The following is a 23,487-nucleotide window of genomic DNA, read 5'->3' as shown; positions in this document are numbered from 1 at the left end:
AAAGGAGGAGAGGGGGGAGAGAGGAATTCTGAATATAAATGTATCGATATTCTGGGGGGAAATACAGAGAGGAAACAAAAGAGACCAGGAAATGTCATCCTTGTGCCTTCTACACCTGGAGCAAGCCCCTTTTCCTCAGAGGGGGAAGAGGATGGATTCAAACATCCCCGGAACATTCAGGATATTCCTTCAGGGAATGTCTCCCCAGGAAAACAAATCCTGACAAGATCTTTGTGCCAAGGCAGAGCCAGTCCAAACATCCCTCCTGGAAGGAGGAACCTCTTCCTGCTGCAGTTTTGCTCCCCCAGGGCTTTTTCCACCCGGGAGCTCCCTTCCTTTTGCCTTCTCATGGGATTCTGTTAAAGAAAAAAACAGGGATTTGGAATAATAAAAAAAATTCCTTGTTAGCCATCAGAGGAGCCAAAGGCTGGAGAATACAGGGAAGCATTAAAGGAAAAGGGTAAAAAAGGGCAGATTTGGGGGTGGTATTGGAAGGGAATTCCTCCCTGGGAGACGGGGAAGGGTTATTCCCTTGGTGCCCCTGGAGCCCTGGCAGTGCCCAAGGCCAGGTTGGCCAGGGCTGGAGCAGCCTGGGACAGTGGGAGGTGTCCCTGCCCATGGTGGGGGTGGCTCTGGGTGGGCTTTAGGGTCCCTTCCCACCCAAACCATTCCAGGATTCCACAAAAGCCCTGAAGACTGCAGTGGGAGAGGGAACAGCTCGCAGGGGCTGGGTCCTGGCAGGGGAGAGGCCAGGACTGACCTGAGCCAGGTCCTGAATGTTGTCCCAGCCTGGTCCTGGAATCCTGCTGCTGTACCTGGGGAAACTGAGGCACTCTGAGGGGTCATTTCCCATCTTTTCCCAGTGTCCTTTCCCTGTGCCCCAGGGCCAGGTCCAACAGGGATTGAGCAGAGGCCCCCCTGTGAGCCCAGGGGGCTTGGGGGTGATCCCAGTTCCCCCAGGCTGGATGGACTGGGAATGGGAATGTCCTGCTGCTCCTCCAGCTGCCATCCCAGGCTCACTGAGGCTGGAAAAGGTCACCCAGCCCAACCTTGGACCAGCTCTCACCATTCCCACTAAACACTTATCCCTGCTTTTAACCTTGGGCCCGGCTCTGGATGCACGGGATGGGAGCCAGGAGTCCCCAGAGCTGCCCAGGAAGGGCAGCAGGGCCTTTGCCAGGGGCACCTGGGGGGTCACAGCAACCACCCAGGCTGGAAAAGCCCTGGGAGCCCACACCAGGTGCAATCCTGATCCCTGCTGATGCTGCTAGCAGGGAACAGCCTGTGCAGGGAATTCTGGCCAGATACAAACCCGGACAATTCCCTGGCTGTGCCAGCTCAGCCCCTGCTCTCCTCCCTGCACAGCTCCAGTGGCATTCCAAGGCTATTGAGAGCCAAATCCTGCTTCTCATCCCTGAAAAAACAGCCTGAAACCACCCTGAAATCCAAGAAAACCTCAGATTTCCTCTGCTTGCAGCAGCAGCAGAATCCAGCCTGAAACATTCCAAGTTTCCTGGTGTTGTTTGTGGATTTTTATAAAAATCAATGTCATTTACAATTACATAACTGCAAAAAAGCAGCTGAAAAACTTCAGGATGGAGCTTCTATTTTATCCAACCTTTTCTCCATTAATCTTCCCACACAACTGCTGTCACCATTAGGCTGCCAAAGGAAAATTCTTTGGATCCTTTCAGTTTGGCAGCTCCACAGGTGGCACTTACCTGCCTCTGCTTCCAGCCTGTCCCGCTGCCCCGGGTCCCTGTGGATCCCCCTGTGCCTGAGGTAACGGGGTATCAGCAGGACAGACCTTCAGCACCCACCCCGTGGCCTCCAACCCTGGAAATCCACAGGAAGGAGGTAAAAATTCCCAAATTCTCTCACAGCTGCCGCTGGTGTGTGGAGAGTGTGCAGCCACCTGGGATTCCCACCCTGGGAATTGCCTGCATGAGCCCTGCTGGAATCGCTGGCAGCATTCCCACAGAATCTGCAAGGAACTGGAGCAGCTTTGGGGCTGTCAGATTTGATCCTTTGAAGGGATTTTTGACAGGAATTGAAGCTTTTTTTTTGATGGAGAGGGGGAGGTTTTGCCGTGAGCAGAAAGGGGCTGCTTCCCTTGGGAGGAGCACTGAATTCCCCCCCATTTCTGCCAAGTCTGCGAGTTCACAGGGAGCAGGGTCACGTCAGGACTGTTTGTGCCTCCAGCCTCATCCCCCAGGTGCTCCGGGGATTTTCACAGTAATTGCATTAATTGATTTCCTCCAAGGTGACCCCAGTGCTGGGCTGGAGCTCCAGAGCCGAGCAGGGATGAGCTGGGACAAGAACGTGGCACAGGGACCCCTCATGTCCCCAAAGCCCCCAACTCCAAGTGTCACCTCTGGAACCATCTCCATCCCTGCTGCTCCATCCCTGCTGCTCCAGCCCTGCTGCTCCAGCCCTGCTGCTCCAGCCCTGCTGCTCCAGCCCAGGCCATGTCCCAGCCCAGGCTGGGACAGCAGGAGGTGTCCCCAGGCTGGGAACAGGATGGGCTCTAAGGTCCCTCCCAACTCAAACCATTCCAGGATTCCATCATTCCCCACACGGGGCCAATTCATCCAACCCCTAAATGGGAATTTTTGCAGCAGCAAATTTCCCTGCAACTCCTGTGCCACAAATCCAAGGGTTTGGGAATGGGGAGGTTTCAGTGGCAGCTCTGGGGCTGACCCAGGGACCACTCCAGGGCTGTTCAATTCCAAAAATTCCAGCCCAAACTTCCAAGGTTTGGGCTCCAGACTGGCCCAGGAGTTCCATATTTGTTTTCCAGCAGATTCAGGGAACAAAGGAACTTCCCAACATGGTTCTGGTGCTGTGGCATCAGAGGCTGATGTGGAGGTGACCCTTCCCTTTTATCCTTCAGGATTTGAAACCTCATTTTCCCACTTCCCTCCTGCTGCCATAAGACCAGGGATGTGGCAGCCTCTTGGATTTGAAACACCTCCAGGTTTGAGGAGAAAGGCCTTTTCCCCTTTTTCCCACCTTGCTGCCAAGGGAGCCTTCAAATTCCTTGGAATGACAAGGAACAAACCTTAACTTAAGGAATTGCTCCCTGAACTTGGTTTGAAAGCCAAACTCCCTGAACGAGAGGATTTTCCATCCTCTCCAGCATCCAAACACGGAGCAGTTTTCCTCTGGATTTGCCTGGTCCAGTGAATTTCATGGGTGGGAAAAGGGTTCAGGAAGGGGGGAATCAGCAGGGAATTGTTTCTCCAGGCACAGGGTGGGACATGGAACATTCAGCACGGCCCTCCCAGGTGTCCCAGGGTGACCCACAGGCTGCTGTGCTGGCCCTGTCCCTGGGAAGCTCCAGCCTCCTCTGCTCCAGGTGCTGCTCCTCTTGGGAATGTGAGCTTGGGGTCAGGGGAGCTGCAGAGGGGCCTCCAGCCTTATTCCCATGGGGTATCCAAATCATCCCCCCACGAGAGGGAGGCTGGGAATTCCCTCCCACATTTCCCACTGTCACATCTCCCTGCCAGATCCAGAGGTGATGTCCAAGCCTAAATAAAACATAGGTCCTGCCTAATCTTAAATGAAGGTGCAGGAGGTGCCTAAATCCCAAAGGAAACTGTAGGTGATGTCTAATCCCAAATAAAAGTGTAGGTGATGCCTAATCCCAAATAAAAGTGTAGGTGATGCCTAATCCTAAATGAAGGTGATGCCCAATCCATATAAAGGTGTAGGGGATGCCCAATCCCATATGGATCAGCTCCCACCCACACCTCAGGACCAAAGCCTTGAACAAGCCAGCTCTGAACAGTAAAATGAGCTCAGGAAGTTCTTCCTTCCCAAGACTCCTTTTGAATTAAAGCAGAACATCTCCAGTGGTGCCAGCCATGGAGCAGGAAAAGCTTTGAAGCAGGAAAAGCCTTGGGGTGTGGCTGAACTCCCAAGGGAAGCAGGAGAGCATTGCCCCTCCCTGCAGCCCCTCAGCAGCCAAAACAGGAGCTCCCCCAGCTAGGAGCTGCCAGCAAATCCCAGCCCTTCAGGAATTGGGGAAAAACGAAAAGGAAAATAAACAGGAACAGAAAACCCCCAGGCTCTGAAGTTAAGAGGCTCAAGGAAAAAAAATCTGTGTGTCTAAGAGGCAGAAAACATAATATTCAAAATTCAATATTCAATATTCAGTACTCAAATCTGCTTTGTGCACCTGAAGATGGATTAATTTCCCAGCCTCTGGATGGATCCCCCTTCCCTGGGATTTCAGGGCTCCTTTCAAAGCTGTTCTTTTCCCTTTTCCCCTCAGGCTGCCTGGATCCAGGATCATTCCAGCAGGGCCAGGGAAGGGGAGAGGTGTCCCAAAAGCTCAGGGATGGGGCACCAAGCACCTCACCTGGCTGTGTCCCTTCAGTGTCCCATGGGATGGAGGGACAGGACACAGGGAATGGCAGGGCTGGATGGGAGATTGGGAAGGAATTCCTCCCTGGCAGGGTGGGCAGGGGCTGGGATGGAATTCCCAGAGCAGCTGTGGTGCCCCTGGAGCCCTGGCAGTGCCCAGAGCCAGGCTGGACAGGGCTGGAGCAGCCTGGGACAGTGGGAGGTGTCCCTGCCATGGCACTGGAGGGGATTTAAGATCCTAAACCAACCCAAACCATTCCATGACTCGTTTTAACCTCTGGACAGAGTTTTGGGGCCCCAGGGATGGGGAGAGGTTCCTGGCCAGCCCTGGGGCCACCAAAATCCACAGAGAGCATGGGGGCAGAGCTGGGCTGGGCCCAGTTCCAGGGAGTTGGCAGGTCCAGGGTGCCCCATTCCTGATGGCAAAGAAGGAATTTGAAAGGAAGAGGCCTAAGAACTTCACTGTTTAATTTGCTCCAAAGAATTCCTGTTCAATCCATCCTTCCCAAATCCAGAGGTGTTTTCATTTGTTTCATTTCTTCCCCTCACTTCTTTGGCAGTGAAATGGAAAATGGGGGGGGAAAGGGGGAGATAATTGGGAGGATGCCAGCTGCAAGCTTAAAATAGATCCAAATCCTTCCTCTTCCCTACCTGCAGAAGGAAAAGAAGGGGATATTTAAATATCTATCTCTATAAACACATTTATTTGTGGATTAGCCTTTTATTCCTTTAAGGAAGGCCAGGAATAATGGCTCTGCCAGAAAATGCCAATTAAAGCAGACCCCGCTAATTAAAGGCCATGTGACAGCCCCGTCACGTGTGGCACAGGACAGGACCTCCTTCCCACAGCTGATTCCCAAATTAAGCCCTGGATCAGCCACGTTTTCTCCAAAAGCTGGAAGGAAGGAGGATTAAACCTTTGGGATGTGCAGGGATGGGGACCCCCCAGGGGCAGGGTCCACAGCCCAGCCAAGATCTGGCTCCTGAAATCTTCCCAACTGATCCTTCTGTGCAAGCCTGGAAAATCCCACTTCATCTCCCTTCCCCACCTGGGATTCCCAGTGTAATTCCCAAAGGAGAAGCCACATCTCGGCTCACTTGGGCATTTGTTTGATCTCTCCCAGGTTTTCTCCTTTAAACACACACAAGGCCCTGGAAATGAGACATCCAAAGTCTCTCTTTTTTTCGTTTTGTTTTGTTTTGTTTCGGAGCAGGGTTGTGAGATCCAAACGTTTTTACTCCTCTGGTGCTGCTGGGGTGAAGCAGCAGATGCAGAAATCCTGGCATTATTTATGTGCTCCCAATATTTTGGTATGGATGGAAGATTTCACCTCCCTGAATTCAAAACAAACAGCCCCAAACCTCTGCAGACCTCAAAATTCCCTCAGTTCCTTGGGAGAATTTCCCAGCTGGAAGCCCAAGCATTTATTTAATTTATTTGCATGAAAAATGGAACAAACCCAAGGGAAACAACAACAGCCCCCTTTGGATGTTTGTAGGGGCTCCCACAGCTCTGCTGCCCCGGGTCGCTCTGGGTGGGGTTGTGACGTTCTCTGGGATCTGAGGCAGCAGGGCTGGAATCAGGGCCGAGTGGTGGCTTCCATGGAAACCCCAATTTCCAAGTGCTCTGTGCCTTTCTGGTTCCACGCTGGCTCCAGCAGGAATTGTTTCTGCAGGGCTTGGCCAGAGCAGGGAATTTTTCTGGGAGGTTTGGGGCTTGCAGAACACATTTAAGGCTCATCTTGCCCCGACACCCTGGGCTGCAGGGTCACATCCTGGGAGGGGCTGTGGGGTCCCACCCGTCCCCAGGGACTCCTTGGGTCCCAAAGCCCGGCCCAGCCCAGGCAGAGCTCTGTGGGATGGGCACATCCAGCTGTGCCCAGCTGTGCCCAGTGGTGCCAGGCTCTGCTCCTGCCCCTGGAGATGTTTCTGGAAAAGGGATCCCATTCCCAGCCCAAGAGGACCTGAGCTCCCTGCCTGGGGACAAGGGGCCTTTCAGTGTCTGCCCCTTGTTCTCCTGAGAGCTAAAAATCCCCACCTTTGCATTCCAGGGGCTCCGGGAGCACAAAACCCAGCTTAGGAAGGTTGATCAGGGAATCCTGGAATGGTTGGGGTTGGGAGGGACCTTAAAGCCCATCCAGTTCCAAACCCTGGGACACTTCCCACTGTCCCAGGCTGCTCCAAGTCCTGTCCAGCCTGGCCTGGGACACTGCCAGAGCTCCAGGGGCAGCCACAGCCTCAGCAGGAATTCTATTCCAGGACCTCCCCACCCTCTCAGGGAGGAGTTGTTTCCCAAAATCCAAGTCCCATCCTGCCCCATTTGACCCCAGCCCTGTAATTACTCCCCTGCTTCTGATCCCTAAAAGCTCAGCAGAGCAGAGGATGTCCCAGAGCTCCTCCAACCTATCCAGCAGGGATAAATCTGCTGCCCACTCACCCAGCAGGAACCGCTCAGGAGAGCAAGGGAATAAATCCCATCAATCCCTGGGATGCTCCAGTGGACACAGCTGGGGAGCGTGGCCAGGCCAGGGGCCTCCAGTCACCCTGTGAGTCTGGAGAGGGGAGTTTGGAGTGGGATCCTCCCTCCCTTTGCTCCCTTCCAGGATAAATACCAATCCTGATACTAATATTAACACTAATACTAATACCAATACTCATACTGATACAACCCAACAGAACGAAGTTTTACGATTTCCTTTCCAGGGGATTTCAAGCTTTTCTTTAATCCTTCACCTAGGTCTTCACCTAGGTCGATGTCTGAAGTGAAAATGAAATTTCAAAAGAAGCCAAAGGTTTTGTTTGGAACAACTTCCAAATAGTTGTCTTCCTGTCCCCTTTCAGGGGCACACAGGGGATGTTTTGGGGAGGGAATGGTGTAAGTCTCCCACAATAATTCACTGAATTTGTCAAATATCCCAAACTACAGAATCCCAAATCCATTCTCCTCCAAAAGGAGAAAACTCACCCAGCTCAAAGGGTAATTTTCAAGTGAGTTGTTGGTTAATTAGCAATATTTCTGGATCAGCTCTATTATTTCTTATTTGACTTAATTAGGTCCAATCAGCTTTTAAGCTGCTGTGGCTGCCTGAGGAATTACCCAGGGCTCGGATGCAGGGAATGAGCTGCTTTCCCAAATCACTGAAAACACGGAGAGAATTTCCAAAGGCTAGGGCAATGTCCCACCAGGTGATACCTTGGAATTTCATCATCAGGCTTGGTTTGGCTTTGACTTTGCTTTTCATGGGGAACCTTTTGGATTCCAGCTCCAGTTGCTCCATCCCACTGCCCTTTGCCATCAGTCGTTGCCAGCTAATTAAAAAAAAAATTGCTTCCCTGTAATAAATCAGATACGAGTGGATCATTTGGAGTGGATTTAAGGAAAAAGCCACTTCCCATGCAAACCTGCTGCTCTTTCCTTCACAAACCCCTTTTGCCAGGCTGCACCTGCCCCCTCCCCAAAAAAAAAAAAAAAAAAAAAAAAAGAGTGAAAACCTTTTGGAGAAGAAAAAGCTGAAAGCGAGGTCAGTGCAGGGCTGGGCTGGGCTTTCCCCACACAGAACGCGGCCTGGCCCGGCTGTGCCACAGGGCTGGGATGAGCGCGGAGAGGGAGGCAGCCCGGGAGGGTGTTTATAGTCGGGCACCTTTTATTTCCTTGGGTTTGTGGCAATAAATCGTGGATAAAACAGCCCCGGCCCACCTGGTGGGGAAGCACTTGGGATGCTGATTATCCTGAGAGGGAGCCAAGGGGGAAAACTCCCACTGCTTTCAACAGGCGGCAGGGAAAACCGAGCCGGGATCCGCTGGGGAAGCGGCAGCAGCGGCTCCCTGGAGCTGCCAGATGCCGCTGGAATGGATCGGGAACTGCCGGCCTCTTCCCACTCGGTTCCGAAAGGTCACGGCCGGTGCTGGGCTCTTGGGAAGGATTTGCTGCTTACGAGTAGTGCTACAAAAAAATGGGAAAATTTTTTCACGGATACGAGCTCGGGAAAAACCACCCGAGGTATCTGAGGGCATCTAGCTGAGCTCACGCAATGTTTGCGCTGCTGCCACCGCCCCAGCCCCGCGGGGCACAAGCTCAGCCTCCCGCTCCCGTTTTCCCCCGGCTCTCCGGACAGGGAGCGGCATTTTGGGCCGGCCGCCCCCCAAGCCGGGGCTGCTGCACGTTCGCAGCTTTGCCACAATAAAAAAAGCAACTCGCCGGGAGAGGCTGGCGAGAACCAGGCTGTAACGACTCCATCTATTGGGTAAAAATATACGGCTCCAAATGCATAGGGAAAATTAATTCCGAGGAAAAAAAAAAATATATCAGAGGGGATTCGGAGCAGTTACCGGCACTTACAGCTTAATTGGACACAATTAGAGGAATGTTTCTCGGTTCTGTTTGAAAGCAAAATGAAGGTAACGGCAGCCGCTTGCAGAGATCCGAGCTCAGCAATCTCGAGGAGATGCCAATCCACATCCCGAGTTATTCCCGTCGCACAGGCTGTTAAGGGAAAGGGGCTTTTTCGGTGTCCGATCAGGGCAGGAGGAGCCCCTGACCCCAGAGGGCTCCGCAGGCTCGGGGCGAGGGGCAGCGAGGGGCGGGGGCGATGCTTCCCGGAACGCGTTTCTCCCGTTCCCATTCATTCCATGGAGCCGAGGCGCGGGGAGCAGCTTCGCCGCGGAGAGCAGAGGGCCCGGAGCCCCCTCCAAGAGCATCCCCCCTTCCCCAGAAAGCAGCGGCCGCACGGAGCCCGCTGCAAGCCTCCCCTCCGTTACCCCCGGCTTTTCTTGATATGATGTTCTCCCCCGGGGCTGCTGAACAGCAGAAAAACAAACTCCTGCCGGAGGAGGGAGGAGGCAGCGGGGGGGCCGGGGCCGGCGGCAGCCGGGGGATAACGGGGGGCGGAGGAGGAGGAGGAGGAGAAGGAGGAGGAGGAGGAGCGGGGGGCTACTCCGGGAAAGCGGCAGCGCGATCGGCGCCCGGCATCGCTCCCTCCGCCTCCCGAGCGCCGAGCGGCCGGGACCGGCGCCTCGGGAAGCTTCGTCCCGCTCTTTCTCCTCCTCCTCAGCCTCCCGCTGCTGCTGCCGCCGCTCGCTGCCCGCGGCCGGGGCGCGCCCGGCGGAGCGCTCGGCGATGGCAGCGCGGGGCGGGCGCGGCGCGGGCCGGGCGGGCGCGGGCCGGGGGTAGCGCGGGGGTCCCGCAGCGCTCTCCCCACCGGGGTCCCGGGTCCGCGGGGTCGGAGCCCGGGAGGGCCGCGGCGCGGCTCGGTCGGTGTCGGGCGGGGCGCGGTACCGCGGGATGTGAGCGGCGCGGCCGGGCAGGGATAGGGGCAGCGACAGGCACGGGGGCGGGAGGCGCCGGTGGCCCCGGTGGCCCCGGGCCCGGCATGCCGCGCTGCCGGAACTGCCGCCCGCCGCGCAGCTCGGGGCCGCGGGCCGCCCGCGGGCGCTGCCCCCGCCGCTCGGGGCCGCAGCCGGCGGGGGGCCCGGGGATGGCGCGGCGCTGCTCGCCCTGAGCCCGGCCCGCAGGAGGACGAGCGGCGGCGGCGGGAGGAGGAGGAGGAGGAGGAGGAGGAGGGGAGCGCCCATGGCGCGGGGGCGCCGGGCGCCGGCGCTGCGCACTCGGCTGCACGGGCTGCGCCTCATGTGCTCGGCGCGGGCGGCGCCGGCGCGCCGGGCGCTCTGGGTGCTCGCCTTCTGCACGGCGCTGGGGCTGCTGCTGGCCTGGTCCTCCGACCGCCTGCTGCACTGGCTCGCCTTCCCCTCGCACACCCGCGTGCGCACCGAGTGGAGCCGCCAGCTGCCCTTCCCCGCCGTCACGCTGTGCAACAACAACCCGCTGCGCTTCCCTCGCCTCTCCAAGGGCGACCTGTACTACGCGGGGCACTGGCTGGGGCTGCTGCTGCCCAACCGCACCGCGCGGCCGCTGCTCACCGAGCTGCTGCGCGCCGACGAGGCGCGGCTGCGCTGGTTCGCCAAACTGGCCGATTTCCGCCTCTTTCTGCCGCCCCGCCACTACGAGGGCATCAGCGCCGACTTCATGGACCGCCTGGGCCACCAGCTGGAGGACATGCTGCTGTCCTGCAAGTACCGCGGCGAGCTCTGCGGCCCGCACAACTTCTCCGCGGTGAGTGCGCGCCGGCAGTCCCGGCTGGCCTCGGCTCCTCTCCGGGGCCGCTTGGGTCGTGTCGGTTCTGGTCCGTGTTCCCGGTTCGAGTCGGTCCAAGAGACCTCCGGGTCGTGTCGGTTCTGTTCCCTCGGTCCGAGAGGGTCCTGGTCCCCTGGATCCCCTGTTGGCCCCGGACCCCGTCCCCCATTCGTGTCGGTCCAAGGGCACCCCTGCTGATGTCGGTTTAAGGGACTCCTGGTTGGTGTCGGTTCCGGTCCGTGTCCTGCTCCCCGCTCCGCTCCCGGCCCCGCCGCTCGCTGCGCGTTTGCCCGCGGTGCCCGGAACGCTCCGGGGTCGCAGCGATCCCGGAGGGTCCGGCGGGTCCCGGTGTGTCCGGCAGGTTCCGGCGGGTCCCGGTGTGTCCGAAGGGTCCCGGTGTGTCCGGCAGGTTCCGGAGGGCCCGGCGGGTCCCGGTGTGTCCGGCAGGTTCCGGAGGGCCCGGCGGGTCCCGGTGTGTCCGGAGGGTCCGGCAGGTCCCGCATGGCCGGGCAGGGTCTCCCCGGCCCGGGAACCCCTCGGGAGCTCCCTGCGGGTCGCTGCCACCGAGCGCTTTCCCTCTCGCTGTTTTTTCCACCGGCTCCAAGTGATGCTCTCTGGTCTGGGGATGACCGTCTGGCGTGTGAGGGGCTGGCTGCTGCCTTGAGTGTTAATCAGAAATAATTGAATTAATGTTGCACCATCCCCGCCGCTGCCTTCCCACGTTCCGCGTTGCTCCCAGCGCAGTCGCACCCAGATTTTTCCCGTGTCCGAGCCGAGGTCCCCCAGGTGTGCCGGTCCGGCCCGGCCCTGCCCATCCCGCCGGACTCCGCTGTGTCCGGCCCCCGGCTCTGTCCGGTCCCCTTCGGCTCCCCGCGCAACCCCGGGAGTCTCTGGAGCTGCTTCTCTGGGGCCCCGGGGGTTCTGTACCCTGGAGTGCTTTGCGATGCGGAGCTTTGCTGAGCAGAGCTGGTCCTAAAGGTGTTTGAGCCCTGATTAACCAGCGGGGTTTGGGATCAACCCCAAAACTCGGGGCAGGGCTTTACAAACCGCTAGGAGTGGGATCCCCGCTTGGGAAGTCCCGGTGGGACTGCTGGGCGCTCTGATGTTGGGAGCAGACTGGCTGAGAGCTGGAGCCAGACCCAGGTGAAGGATCCCCGGCAGCGGCGGGATGCTGATGCTGCTGGAACGTTCCTCCGATCCCTGCGGGCAGCGCGGCTGTGACTGAGCGTCCTGCGGAGGGGTCAGGGGTCTGCGGGGACAGAGCGAACTCTGCGTGGGAGCTGCGTGCGCCGGAGGAGCTGAACTCCGCTCTGCCTGGGATGCAGCCTGGAAACCAGACGGAATTGTCCCTTCGGGCTTGTCACGGCAGCCGCTAAACGGTGGAGGGGAGGAGGGAGGGATTGCCCCGGCTGTGCAGGCAGCAGCGGCTGCTGCGAGCAGGAGCAGGAGCGGCACAGCTGGGGGAAATCATAAATAAAACGGGATTTGGGGCAGGCCCTTTCCAACAGGACAGTCCGGTGCCGTGGCACGAGGAAACTCGGGAATTACAGAGGAACAGGCAGCGGGCGCTGGGAAGAGCTGCCTCCCCATGCCGGGTGCCAGGCTGGGATCTGCCGGGCCAGGCGGGGCTGGCTGCGGCTCTCACCGGTTCCTCCGGGAGCGCCGAGCCCGGCAGAGGCTCCCGATGTCCCGGCCAGGAGAAAGCCTGGAGTGCTGCTCGGCTGCACAGCCCAGGGCTGCTCTGGGACTGCTGCAGGACTTTCTCCGGGAGGAAATTGGGCATTCCCGGCTCTGCAGCTGCTGCCGGAGCCACCACGGTGCCTGCGGAGCGGGGTCTCCTCCAGCCGTCCCGGAAAGGTCCCAGAAGCTGCTTCCCGAGGCTGGGAGGGAGGGATCGGGGCTGTGACCCCCGGGAGCCCACGGCACTGAGGGCACTGCTCAGCTGAGAAGTAGGGAAGCGTCCTTCCCATCCCAAAGGTCTGCGTGGCTGCAGGGTGGAGGGAGAGGGGAATCCGTGTGCCGGGAGCCAGCTGGATCTGCTCTCCCTGCCCGCGGCAGGTGAGGGGGTCGGGGCCACCTCCCGGTGTCCCGGCACATCCCTCCTGCCTGAAGGAGCCGGGCAGTGCCCTCTGCCTTGTCCTTGAGGGGAGGCTGGGGAGCTTCTCCACCTGGGAACGCCTGTGCAGAGAGGTGTTCCCTGGGAACAGCTTCCCGAGGGTCGGGAGTGTCCCGAGAGCGCAGGACAGGGCACTGCCCTCCTGGCCGTGTCTGTGGGATGGAGGTGCCCCACCCGGGCTCTGCTCTGGGGTGCTTGGAGCTTCTGCTTCTCTCCCTAGATTTAGAGGGAGGACGCCAAGGAGAGGCAGGAAAATCCTGTGGTATGAGCTGGGCACAGGTATGAGGCAGGATGTGTGAAAAGATAAGTGTAGATGGAATAAATGGGGTTGTAAAGAGAATTTTGAAGGTTTTAGACATGCTTGGGTGCTCCAAGGGAGATGAGGCTTTCCTGGGTAAAACCCCCAAAAGCCCAAAGCAGAGGGGATTTGAAGCAAAGGGGCTCTGGCTGAGATGTGGAGCAGAGCAAAGGGGCTGGGGGAGGCAGATGCTCTCCTGTGAGTTCGTCCAGCTCTGCCCTGGAGCTCAGCCAAGACATTCCCTGTCCTCCCAGCCCATCTCCCACAGGAGATTCCCTCTCTTCCCAGCCCCTCCACACCGTGGGGGCAGAGGGTGTTGGGTTTTGTGGGTGACATGGGAAAGGAAGAGGACACTGAGGAATGAGCCCAGCAATCCCAAGAGTGTGGGAAGTATTGCTTTTACTCCTTAATAAATGGAAATAGGGGATTGCACGGATCTTTGGAGCTCGGGGCTGCAGGTCTGGGATGATCCCGTTAGATTTATTCCATTTAGGAGGGCTCAGGTCTGGATTATTTCCTAGCCTGCTCCAGGAGGGGTTTGTTGTCCCTGTCCATGTTTTCCAGAAGGATGAGGATTTGTTCATGGATCAGATGGAGTCTCCTGTCCTCAGCCAATGTGTGGCTTTACTTACTTTAGGCTGGACCTGAAGCTGGGCTCTTGGGGTGGTTATCCAGGAATCCTGGAAGGGTTTGGGTTGGGAGGGACCTTAAAGCCCAGTTCCATGGGCAGGGACACCTTCCACCATCCCAGGATGCTCCAATCCCCATCCAGCCTGGCCTTGGCCACTGCCAGGGATGGGCAAAACCATCCATGAATGCTTGGAGTTGGACAAATCCAACCTTCCCAAATGTCCACATGCTGGTTCCAAGGGAAGGAAGCACCCAGCAGCTCCTGTCCTTCAAAACTTCCCAATTCCAAATCCAAGTGCCAGACTGGCAGCTCAGTGAGTGAGGACCTGCTTTCCCTGCAGTGGGCCTGTCTAGGAGGAGCTGAGGCTCAGGATTAAGTAGATGTTGCTCTGCTCTGCATTCCCGGGATTTGGAGTTGATTTATTCCTCTGAGCTCTTTGTCTCTGGAATATTTATCTTGATTGCCCTGTCCTGTGCTCATTGATTTCTTCCTTCCTAGGATTTTTCATCCTGAGAAATTAATGAGTGCATCCAGCATCCTGGGGTCTGTTCATGGGCTGAGGTTTAGGGTTAATGATCTCCTGATTTAATAACTCCCTAAATCAAATTGTCACCTGTGCCTCTGCCTGAGGAGCTGTGGGGACACAGGGGTCATGCTGGGAAGGGTGGCAGGGTTTGGTCCCAACCTTCACGAAATCCTTGGATTTCTGGGGTGTTCCAAAGGCTCTGCAGTCAACACTTGCTCATGGTTTGATTTGCTCAGTTATTTTTTGTTAAACCATTTAATTTCTCCCCAGAGCAGGGACTTTATGGGGTGGCAGCTGCACAGAGACCTCAGTGCTGCTTTTGCTGCTTTTTAAAAATATTCCTGCGTGTTTGCCTAAAAATCTGATGATTATTGCTGACACATCCCTCAGATGGGATGTAATTGTGGCTTCCTCAGCAAAGAATCCCCTGTGTCCAGGGTGAAGCTCAGCCTTATCTCACTAAATGAATGGGACATTTCAGCCCTGGGGTTGGTGTGAGGGCAGATCGGAATTCTGTGCCACCAGCTTGAAACAGCTGCAAACACCTTAATTATCACCATCACAATTAATTGCAGAGGAATTTCAGGATGTGGGGTTGTTTATTTGGGGATTTTCCTCACCCACCCACAAACTGTTTTATGCAATTCCCTTTTCCACCTTTATTCTCTCATTTTTATTTTCATTCTTGATTTTTGGCTTCACTTCCAAACAAAGCTCTGGCTTGGGGCTGGTGTTGCCTTTGGAAGGGGTGTGGGTGGTGTTTAGTGGTGCTGATGTGGGGCTGGAGCCTTGGATGTGCTCCCAAATTGTCCCAGTGCCACTTTAGGGCACTGCCTGGGGCTGGTTGGATTCAGCCTGGGATCACTGTGAAACCAAAGCCTGTTCTCCCATCCTGAGGGAATCCTGCTGGTTTTGGGTTCCTGGTGGCAGAATCCAAGGAGGAATCCGGGGTGGGCAATGCCAAGTGCTGCCCCAGGCAGAGCTCTCTGTGAGGGATGGGCTGAAGGGTTTGGGGTGATTTCCTGCGGGTTTGGGGTCAGCTGGACCCCTGCACTGACCCCAGTTCCTGATCTCCCCCAGAGCTGGGTGCTGAGGGGATTTGGACTTCTCTTGGGCTGGGGCTGAAAACAGGGATGAGTTTGGCACTGAACTGGTGGGTCCTGAGAGGGGCCAGAAGCTGTGGGAGAAGAAGGACAAAGCTCAGGGGTTCCAGAGCTGCCCTTTTCTGCCAGAGCTGGAGGATTCCCAAAGGGATCCACGGAGTAAGGAGGTGGGCAGCAGCAGGGCCTGGGCTGCTGGGGGCACCCCTGCCATGGCAGGGACCCCTCCCACTGTCCCAGGCAGCTCCAACCCTGTCCAACCTGGCCTTGGGCACTGCCAGGGCTCCAGGGGCACCACAGCTGCTCTGGGCACCTGTGCCAGGGCCTGCCCACCCTGCCAGGGAACAATTCCCAATTCCCAATCTCCCACCCATGCCTGCCCTCTGGCAGTGGGAGCCATTCCCTGGGTCCTGTCCCTCCATCCCTTGTCCCCAGTCCCTCTCCAGCTCTCCTGGAGCCCCTTTGGGCCTGGCAGAGCTCTGAGCTCTCCCTGGAGCTTCTCCTCTGCAGGTGACACCCTCAGCTCTGCCAGCCTGACTCCGAGGGGCTCCAGCCCTGGAGGGGCTCTGTGGCTCCAGCAGCTCCATCTCCTTGGGGGACTGAGGGATTTCCTGGGAGGCTCCTCCAGATGTGGCCAGGATTGTCCCAGCTGCAGGAGGGGGCCCTGGCCTCGCTGGCCTGGGCAGGACAGAGCTGCTGGGGATGTGTGGCTGTGCCGGGAGTCAGGGGTGCAAATCCCACGGAATCTGGGGAGAGCAGGGCTGGGCTGGGCTCCTCTGCATCCCACACTTGGCGTCCCAGTGCCTCTGGATCCAGGTGCAGATCCAGGTGCAGGCAGCTGTTGGAATTCTTCACCCCTGGTGGTTTTAGCAACATCTGTGCAGGATTCTGGGGTGGGAACTCTCCTGGATTTACAGACTGTCTCAGGCTGGAAGGGATCCACAAGAATCCATGAATCCAACTCCTCACTTCACCGTGAATGGGGGAACTTTGATTTCTGTCAGGACAGGAAAAATATCACTTCCATGGGGAAAGGATTCAGCTGAGTCTGGCCACTTCTCCAGGAAATGCTCCCAGTTTTGGCCTGGGCTGAAGCCCAGACCAAACCCCTTTCCTTGAGCGGGGATTTTTCTGGAGAGGAGGGATGGGAGTGTTTGGGAATTGAGGGATGGGATTTTTTGGGAGAGGAAAATCCAACTGCAGGAAGAGGAGGGATTTCTAGCAGGACTTTGTTGTGGTTTTTCTCTTTTCCATCCATCCATCCATCCATCCATCCATCCATCCATCCATCCATCCATCCATCCATCTTTCCATCCAGGGGACTCCAGGTGCTCAATGTGTAATCATCACCATGGGTTTGTTTGAGTTGTGGAATAGGTTGCCAGTAATTACTGCCCACCCTGAGCAGAATTAATGTAATTAAAGACACAGTTACAGTCCCCGCCCACTCTGGGATGCTGCCAGGGCTTAATTAATGTTTGCAAATTGCTCCAGGATCTGCATGGGACCACCTCCCAACAGTGTCACGTTGGGCAGGGAATTGAGGAATTTTCCCCTGTCATTCCTGGCAGGAGATGAGAGTGGGAATTCCTGGAATGGAGCTGCTGTGGGACAGTGGTGTGGGATGAGGAAGGAAATCCAAGGGTGCAGGGTGGGGATCAGTGGGATTTGGGCTCCCAGTGCCCCTGGGAGCCTGAGGCTGTGGGTTTGCCCTTCCCTCTGCTGCAGTTCAGGGTAATTCCATTTGTCCTGAAATCCCTGGGGTTTGTTCCCACTGGAACTTTTTTCCTGTTGGCCATGTTTTCCCCATCCTGTCATTTATCCTGAATTCCCTGGGCCATTGGAGGCTGTCCCCACTGGGAGCACTGCAGGGCCTTGCAGCATCCCAGCCTGGCTCTGGAATCCATCCCTCTTCCCAGCAGGAGGGATAAAATCGGAACTGGGATGAACTTTTCTCCTGGGTTTGCTTTTCCCATCCTGGCTGCAGATTTTCCTTGAGCTGGGATGGAGGGAAGCTGCTGGATTCTTGTCTGGGCCAGGAACTGGGTGGGAAAATCCTGCCTAAATCCCAGACTTTAAAAATGAAGCCACAGCTCCCAAGGTGGGAATTGTCCCCCAAAACTTGCCCAGCCCGGGTGTGCTCAGGGCTTCCAGCAGGGCTGATTGATGTTGGGATTCCCATTTTTCCTGCATTCCTGCTCCATGGCCCTTTCCAGCACTTCCAGCCTTCCCTGCTTCCCTTTTCCCAGCCCCTCTCTCTGGGAACTCACCCGTCCATCCTGATGTGCTTGGGAATGAGGGCTGTGCATTTCTCTCCTGCTGAAGCCAGGGAATGCCCTCCCTCCAAACCCCTGGGATAACACAGCCCCTTCACTTCCCTCTGGGAGTTCTCAATTCTCTCATTTTTTCCTTTCCCCCCTGTAATTTCAAGCAGTAGGAACAGGATCTTTTTTCCATGGATTGTTCCACTCTTCTTTTCCCAATTTTATAATTTCTTGCTGGAATAAAACAAATTCTAAGCAAACTTCCTCCCCAGACCCCTGGAGCTTGACATTTTTTCAATAATAAAGTTGGAATGTAAATTAGGAACTGGAGCTGTTCCCAATCCTAGGAGCACACTGCTGCCATCCCAATTCTCCTCTGCTTTATTAAATCAGGAAGAATGGCCCATTATAATCCAATTAACTGTGATTCTCAGGCAGGAATTCCTGGCTTCGGGGTGGGGGAAAAGTTGCATAAAATGATTGTAAAAGGGTTGGGATTGGGTGGTTTGGGATTTTTTTTCCTTTTTCCCTTTAAAAAACCCTTCAGCAGCTGAAACCAGGGGAAAGTCATGGTGGGGAACTGGTTCCTGGCTTTGTAATAAATTTATGGAGTGACCCAAGGTGGCTCCTTGTGGGCATGGAGATCCTGCTGGGCTGCCAGCACATGCTCCTGCCAGGAATGATCCCATCTTTCTCCTGGAATTCACGGCTCAGTGCTCCCAGCACTCGGGTGGAAGGGAAGGACAGAAGGACCAGTAACTTGTCCATGGAATTCTGTTCCTGCAGCTCCAAACAAGCCTGGCACAGCTTGGAGGGATCTGGGGTGGGAGCGGAGGGTTGGAGGCAGGTGGGGAAATGAGATCATGAAGTGGTTGGGGTTGGAAAGGACCTTAAAGGACCTGAAAGCCCCCCCAGTGCCACCCCTGCCATGGCAGGGAAACCTCCCGCTGTCCCAGGCTGCTCCAAGCCCCCTCCAACCTGGCCTTGGGCACTTCCAGGCCTCCAGGGGCACCACAGCTGCTCTGGGCACCCTGTGCCAGGGACTCCCTGCCCTCCCAGCGAGGAATTCCATCTCTCTCAGACCTTCTTGCTTTGTTAAATTTTGTAGCAATTCCCAAATGCCTCCAAAGTGGTGGAAATGGGCTGTGCAGCAGGAAGGCAGCCTGGCAGGCTCCCTGGAATACACCAACACAGCATTCCCACAGGTGCCTAGAACTTTATAGCTAATATTTTGGAATAGCAATGGACTTTCTGAGGGGGGAAATTAACTTCCCCCTCTGGTTCCTTCCTGCCATGCCCGGGATAAAGGATGGGAAAGTCCGGAGCAGCTCCCAGCATTCCAGTTGAGCTTTCCAGCTTGTTCCCTGCTCCATCAGCATCTCCTGCCCTCCAGACTCAGCTGAATGCCCGAATTTCTTCCTTCAGGGAGTGCTGAAGCAGAAGGCACCGTCCTGCCCAAGTCATTCCCTGGGAAACAATCCTGAAAATCCCGACTGGAGGTGGCAGATCCTGGCGCTGTTCCCACAGTCGCAGCTTCCCACACTATCCAAACACTGGGACGTCAAAGCCATCAGTCCCTGTGTTCTGGTGGTGCCTGCAGCCAGATCTTCCTCCTCTGGAAGCCTCCTGCAGTCCTGGGTGATTTGTGGCACCCGGGACTCCAGCTGGGTCCAGCTCCCGGTGTTTTATCCTCACTCACCAGCACATTCCAGTGAGGATCAGCCAGGGATCCTCCCAGGCTCCCTGCTTTCCTCTGGAAAGGCCACTTCCAGCCTCACATGCTTTGTCCCCTTGTCTTTATCCCTGTGTCCCGCTCAGTCCTTCCCTCCCCTCCGGTTTCTCCTGGGGGTTGGAGTCACCCATGGTCCCCCCTGCTCCCTCTGCCCTCTGTGTGGGGTTTGGGTGTCCGTGCAGCCTCTGGCCAGGTAATAATTGGCATTGACTCCATGAGTCACGGCAGGCTGATCAATAATCTGTGTCTCTGTTAAGAAACCCATTGCTTTTATAGACAGTTACAATACATCTGGACTAACTGGTCCAGATGTCCAAACACCATCACCATTGGCTAGTTAAGGAACTATCCTGTGGTAAACAATCTCCATAACACATCCCACATGTTCACAATACCAGGTACAGCAAGTGAAAACAAGAATTGTTTCTCATTCTCTGAAATTCTCACAGCCTTTCCCAGAAGGATGCCTGGGAAAGGTCTGTGTCTCTCTGTGGCCACAGAGCTGCTGCCACATTTGGGGACACAGCTGTCCCCTCCCCTGCCCGGGGGAGCTGTGGCTGCAGGAGTTCTGCTCCCTGCTCCCTCCTAAACACTGAAATCCAATCCCAGGCAGTGGAAGTGGGACCTGCCTGACCCTGCAGGACAGGGGCTTTGTGCCACAGGAGTCAGGAGGGGAATGGGGCCCATGGGATGGGTTTTCCTTGGGCTGGGATTCCCAGCTCCAGGTGTGCCCCTTGGGATTTGATAGTTTTTGTAGGTCCCTTCCACCTGAAATTTCCTTTCTCTCGCCTTCTCCCCAGAATCTCCTCTGCCTTGGATTTTTCCAAGCACTGGACACTTCCCATCCCTTTCTTGCTCATGCCCATTAACCTGGCTTTACATTTTTGTGCCAAATTCATTGTGTTAAAATAATTCCAGTGGCTCCAAGAGCCTTGAATAAGGGAGCCATTGGGAGAGGTGGGAATAAAGCTCCTGGTTGGGCTGGGAGATTCCTGAATTCTCAGTGTCCTGTGACAGCTGCTTGGACAGGATCCACCTCAGCTCCTGGTGCTCCCCTGTTTTGGGGATTTCTGGATGTGGGATGAACAGGGGATTTGGAACCCTCATGTTTTTGTATTTGCATCAATATTCCTGGTTTTCCAAAGGCCTTTCCCTCATGGAGTCAGTGTTTGGCTTTCACTTGGCACAGGAGGGAATTTCTGCTCACCAGAATTTGGTCCCCTCAGTGAAACCATCATTAGCAGTTAATTAGTGGTGGGGGAAATTCCAGGTCCCTTTTCCCTGCCCCATCTCCCCTTCCCAAGGCTGGGGAGGTTTTATTTGGAATGACTCCTGATTTGGGATTTGCCACATCCTGCAAAGGATAATCCAGTGTGGGAAGGAGATACCTCGACATCAGTGGCAGCTTTTGGGGCTTTCCAGAGCTGGGACTTAGTGTGGGATCAGCTCCCTGTGGGATCAGCTCCCTGTGGGATCAGCTCCCTGTGGGGTTACCTGCACGCCTCAGGAGAGGGGGATGTGACACCGAGGGGTTCAGCAGCCCCAGATCATGACGGTTGGCTGAAGTCTGATAAAATACATGATTTTAAACTCTTTGAAGATTTTTTTGAGCTGTTTGTGTTTGGCCTCCGGCCTGGGCACCGCTTCTGATGAAATTTCTAAGCTTTCCTTGATGGTGCAAGGATTATGGATTTAGATTAAAAGGACATCAGAGATTTTCACATGTACTTAGTGCTGGCTTTAAACATCCAGTGCTGGGGGATGCCAGAGCCCAGGGGGGAATGGAGTCCCAGGAATCTTGTAATGACCCCAAATCCTGCTTCCATTTTGGGCTCTTCTAAAGGAGGAGGACCTGGAGGGGCTGAGCCCAGGAGGGGCTGAGGGAGCTGGGGGGCCTCAGCCTGGAGCAAAGGAGGCTCAGGGGGACCTTGTGGCTCTCACAGCTCCTGCCAGGAGGGGACAGCCGGGGGGTCGGGCTCTGCTCCAGGAACAGGGACAGGAGGAGAGGGAACGGCCTCAGGCTGGGCCAGGGCAGGCTGTCGTGGTTTGACACGGAAAAATAATTTTTCCCCGGAAGGAAGAGGTTAATTTAGATATTGACCAATTGAAAGTAGACACGCCTCTGAGAACACAGAGGGGTTGAAAGCAGAATTCCCAGGAAAACTCGCTCTCTTTGGTTCCGGTCAGCGTGCAGTGCAGACCTCCCCTGCCCAGCCACAAGCTGGGTGGGGGAGGGGAAGCCCATGGCCTAAGAAAGGTAGGCCGAAGGCCCCAAGGGTGGTGGAAGGACTGGAACCGGGCTGGCCCCTGCAGATGGAAGGGTGGAAGAAATCTGGGATGTCTCCATTTCCCCCCCCAGAGTTCCTCTCCCGAGAGGGAGAGAGAAAGCCGCAAGGAAGGAAGAGCGGGGGGAGCTGCTGCAAGGTGCCCAGCTGTGTGGGAGTTGCTGGATGTCCGGGCATCGAGCCATCCTGGGAGTTCGGACTTTTAACCCTTCCTTGAAAAATGAAAGCTTTGTGAATTTTCCTTTCCCCTCCTCGGTTTGAAAGAGAAGAAGAGGGACACCTTGGACCCTGGGATGGGATGTTGGAAGGAGGAATTCTAGATGGGAGGGGGACAAGGAGTGGCTTTTGGCTGGACTTTTCTATGTTAGCCACAACCTGAACCAAATCTTCTCCTTCAAAAGAGACTGTGTTTTGGGAAGATGCCAGTGAGTCAAGAGACCTGCTTCAGCTGAGAAAAAGACAAAAGTGGAGTGAACAGAGAAAAGGTTAGGGAGTTTGTGGTGGCGCCCCCTTACCCTGGAAAGGAAAGAGAAGAGAAGAAGATCTCTGTTCTTGAGCCCTCGGCCCCAGGGGAAAATGGGGGGGACTGTGGTCCCAAACAATGAAAAACTGAACTGTTGTTTTCTCCCCTCTTGGCAGGGCATCCTTGAAAGGAAAAATCCTAAAGGCAGTGACCATCCATGCATTGGTGGTGAGAGCACTGTGCATGGAAAGGAGAAGGGTCACCATGGCAAACCTTTTCTCCGGGCGGTGCCATGTGTGACATGGAAACACAGGATTGTGGAGCTGTGTTTCTTGGGGGGGTCTGTAGCACAGGAGAGACTCTGTTCCCTCGATGGACTGAGTATCGATTGTTTGGAAGGTGGAAACCTGATTGGGGTCCAGATTGTGTCTCGCTGTGGTTTGTTGGAGTTAGGTAGTAGAGGGGAGGAATGTTTTGCAAGGTTTTCATTTGGATCTTTGTGTGGTTTTTTTTTCCCTTCTTTAGTTTTCTCTTTTCTTTTGTAGTGGTAGTTTAATAAAGTTTTTTTCCTGTTATTAAGCTTGGGCCTGCTTTGCTCTATTCTAGATTCCACTTCACAGCATTCAAGGTAGGAATCACATTTTCATGGGGGCACTGGCCTTGTGCCAGTGTCAAACCATGACATTTGGTTCCCTGACCGGGAAAAGATAAGATCAGATAAGATAAGATAAAATGGTGATAAGGTGAATGCTGTGAAATGGGATCAGGAGGAATAAGAGCAAAGCATGTGTTGGGTTTTGAGATGAATTGGGGTGGAGATTTAGTGTAAGTTGCTGTTTTATGTAGAATGTGTTGAATGTAATTTTAATAATGATTTTTTTTTGTAGTCTGTGTTCTCAGAGGCGAAGGGTGGAATGTCGTGGTTTGACACGGAAAAATAATTTTTCCCCGGAAGGAAGAGGTCAATTTAGATATTGACCAATTGAAAGTAGACACGCCTCTGAGAACACAGAGGGGTTGAAAGCAGAATTCCCAGGAAAACTCGCTCTCTTTGGTTCCGGTCAGCGTGCAGTGCAGACCTCCCCTGCCCAGCCACAAGCTGGGTGGGGGAGGGGAAGCCCATGGCCTAAGAAAGGTAGGCCGAAGGCCCCAAGGGTGGTGGAAGGACTGGAACCGGGCTGGCCCCTGCAGATGGAAGGGTGGAAGAAATCTGGGATGTCTCCATTTCCCCCCCCAGAGTTCCTCTCCCGAGAGGGAGAGAGAAAGCCGCAAGGAAGGAAGAGCGGGGGGAGCTGCTGCAAGGTGCCCAGCTGTGTGGGAGTTGCTGGATGTCCGGGCATCGAGCCATCCTGGGAGTTCGGACTTTTAACCCTTCCTTGAAAAATGAAAGCTTTGTGAATTTTCCTTTCCCCTCCTCGGTTTGAAAGAGAAGAAGAGGGACACCTTGGACCCTGGGATGGGATGTTGGAAGGAGGAATTCTAGATGGGAGGGGGACAAGGAGTGGCTTTTGGCTGGACTTTTCTATGTTAGCCACAACCTGAACCAAATCTTCTCCTTCAAAAGAGACTGTGTT

The 23,487-nt window shown here is 55.7% G+C and overlaps 1 protein-coding gene across 8 annotated transcripts in view; it reads left to right on the top strand.

The window, feature by feature from the left end:
- Positions 1-23,487, top strand: part of LOC110479572 (acid-sensing ion channel 2) — a 407,232-nt gene that overhangs the window by 322,656 nt on the left and 61,089 nt on the right. The window contains exon 1 of one of the 8 annotated variants that reach the window (XM_085562149.1): positions 9,897-10,477. The exons of 5 other annotated variants lie outside the window; for them this stretch is intronic. In XM_085562149.1, the coding sequence (XP_085418275.1) occupies positions 9,938-10,477 (540 nt within the window). In that variant the 5' untranslated portion in view covers positions 9,897-9,937. Of the gene's footprint in view, positions 1-9,896; positions 10,478-23,487 lie in introns of those variants that run through there. 2 more of the 8 variants (XR_014950234.1, XM_077788250.2) reach the window with 2 other exon arrangements.

This window comes from Lonchura striata, chromosome 27 (assembly GCF_050655825.1).
Source record: "Lonchura striata isolate lonStrDom1 chromosome 27, ASM5065582v1, whole genome shotgun sequence".
Lineage (NCBI taxonomy): Eukaryota > Metazoa > Chordata > Aves > Passeriformes > Estrildidae > Lonchura > Lonchura striata.
This window is presented reverse-complemented; position numbering and strand designations above follow the sequence as displayed.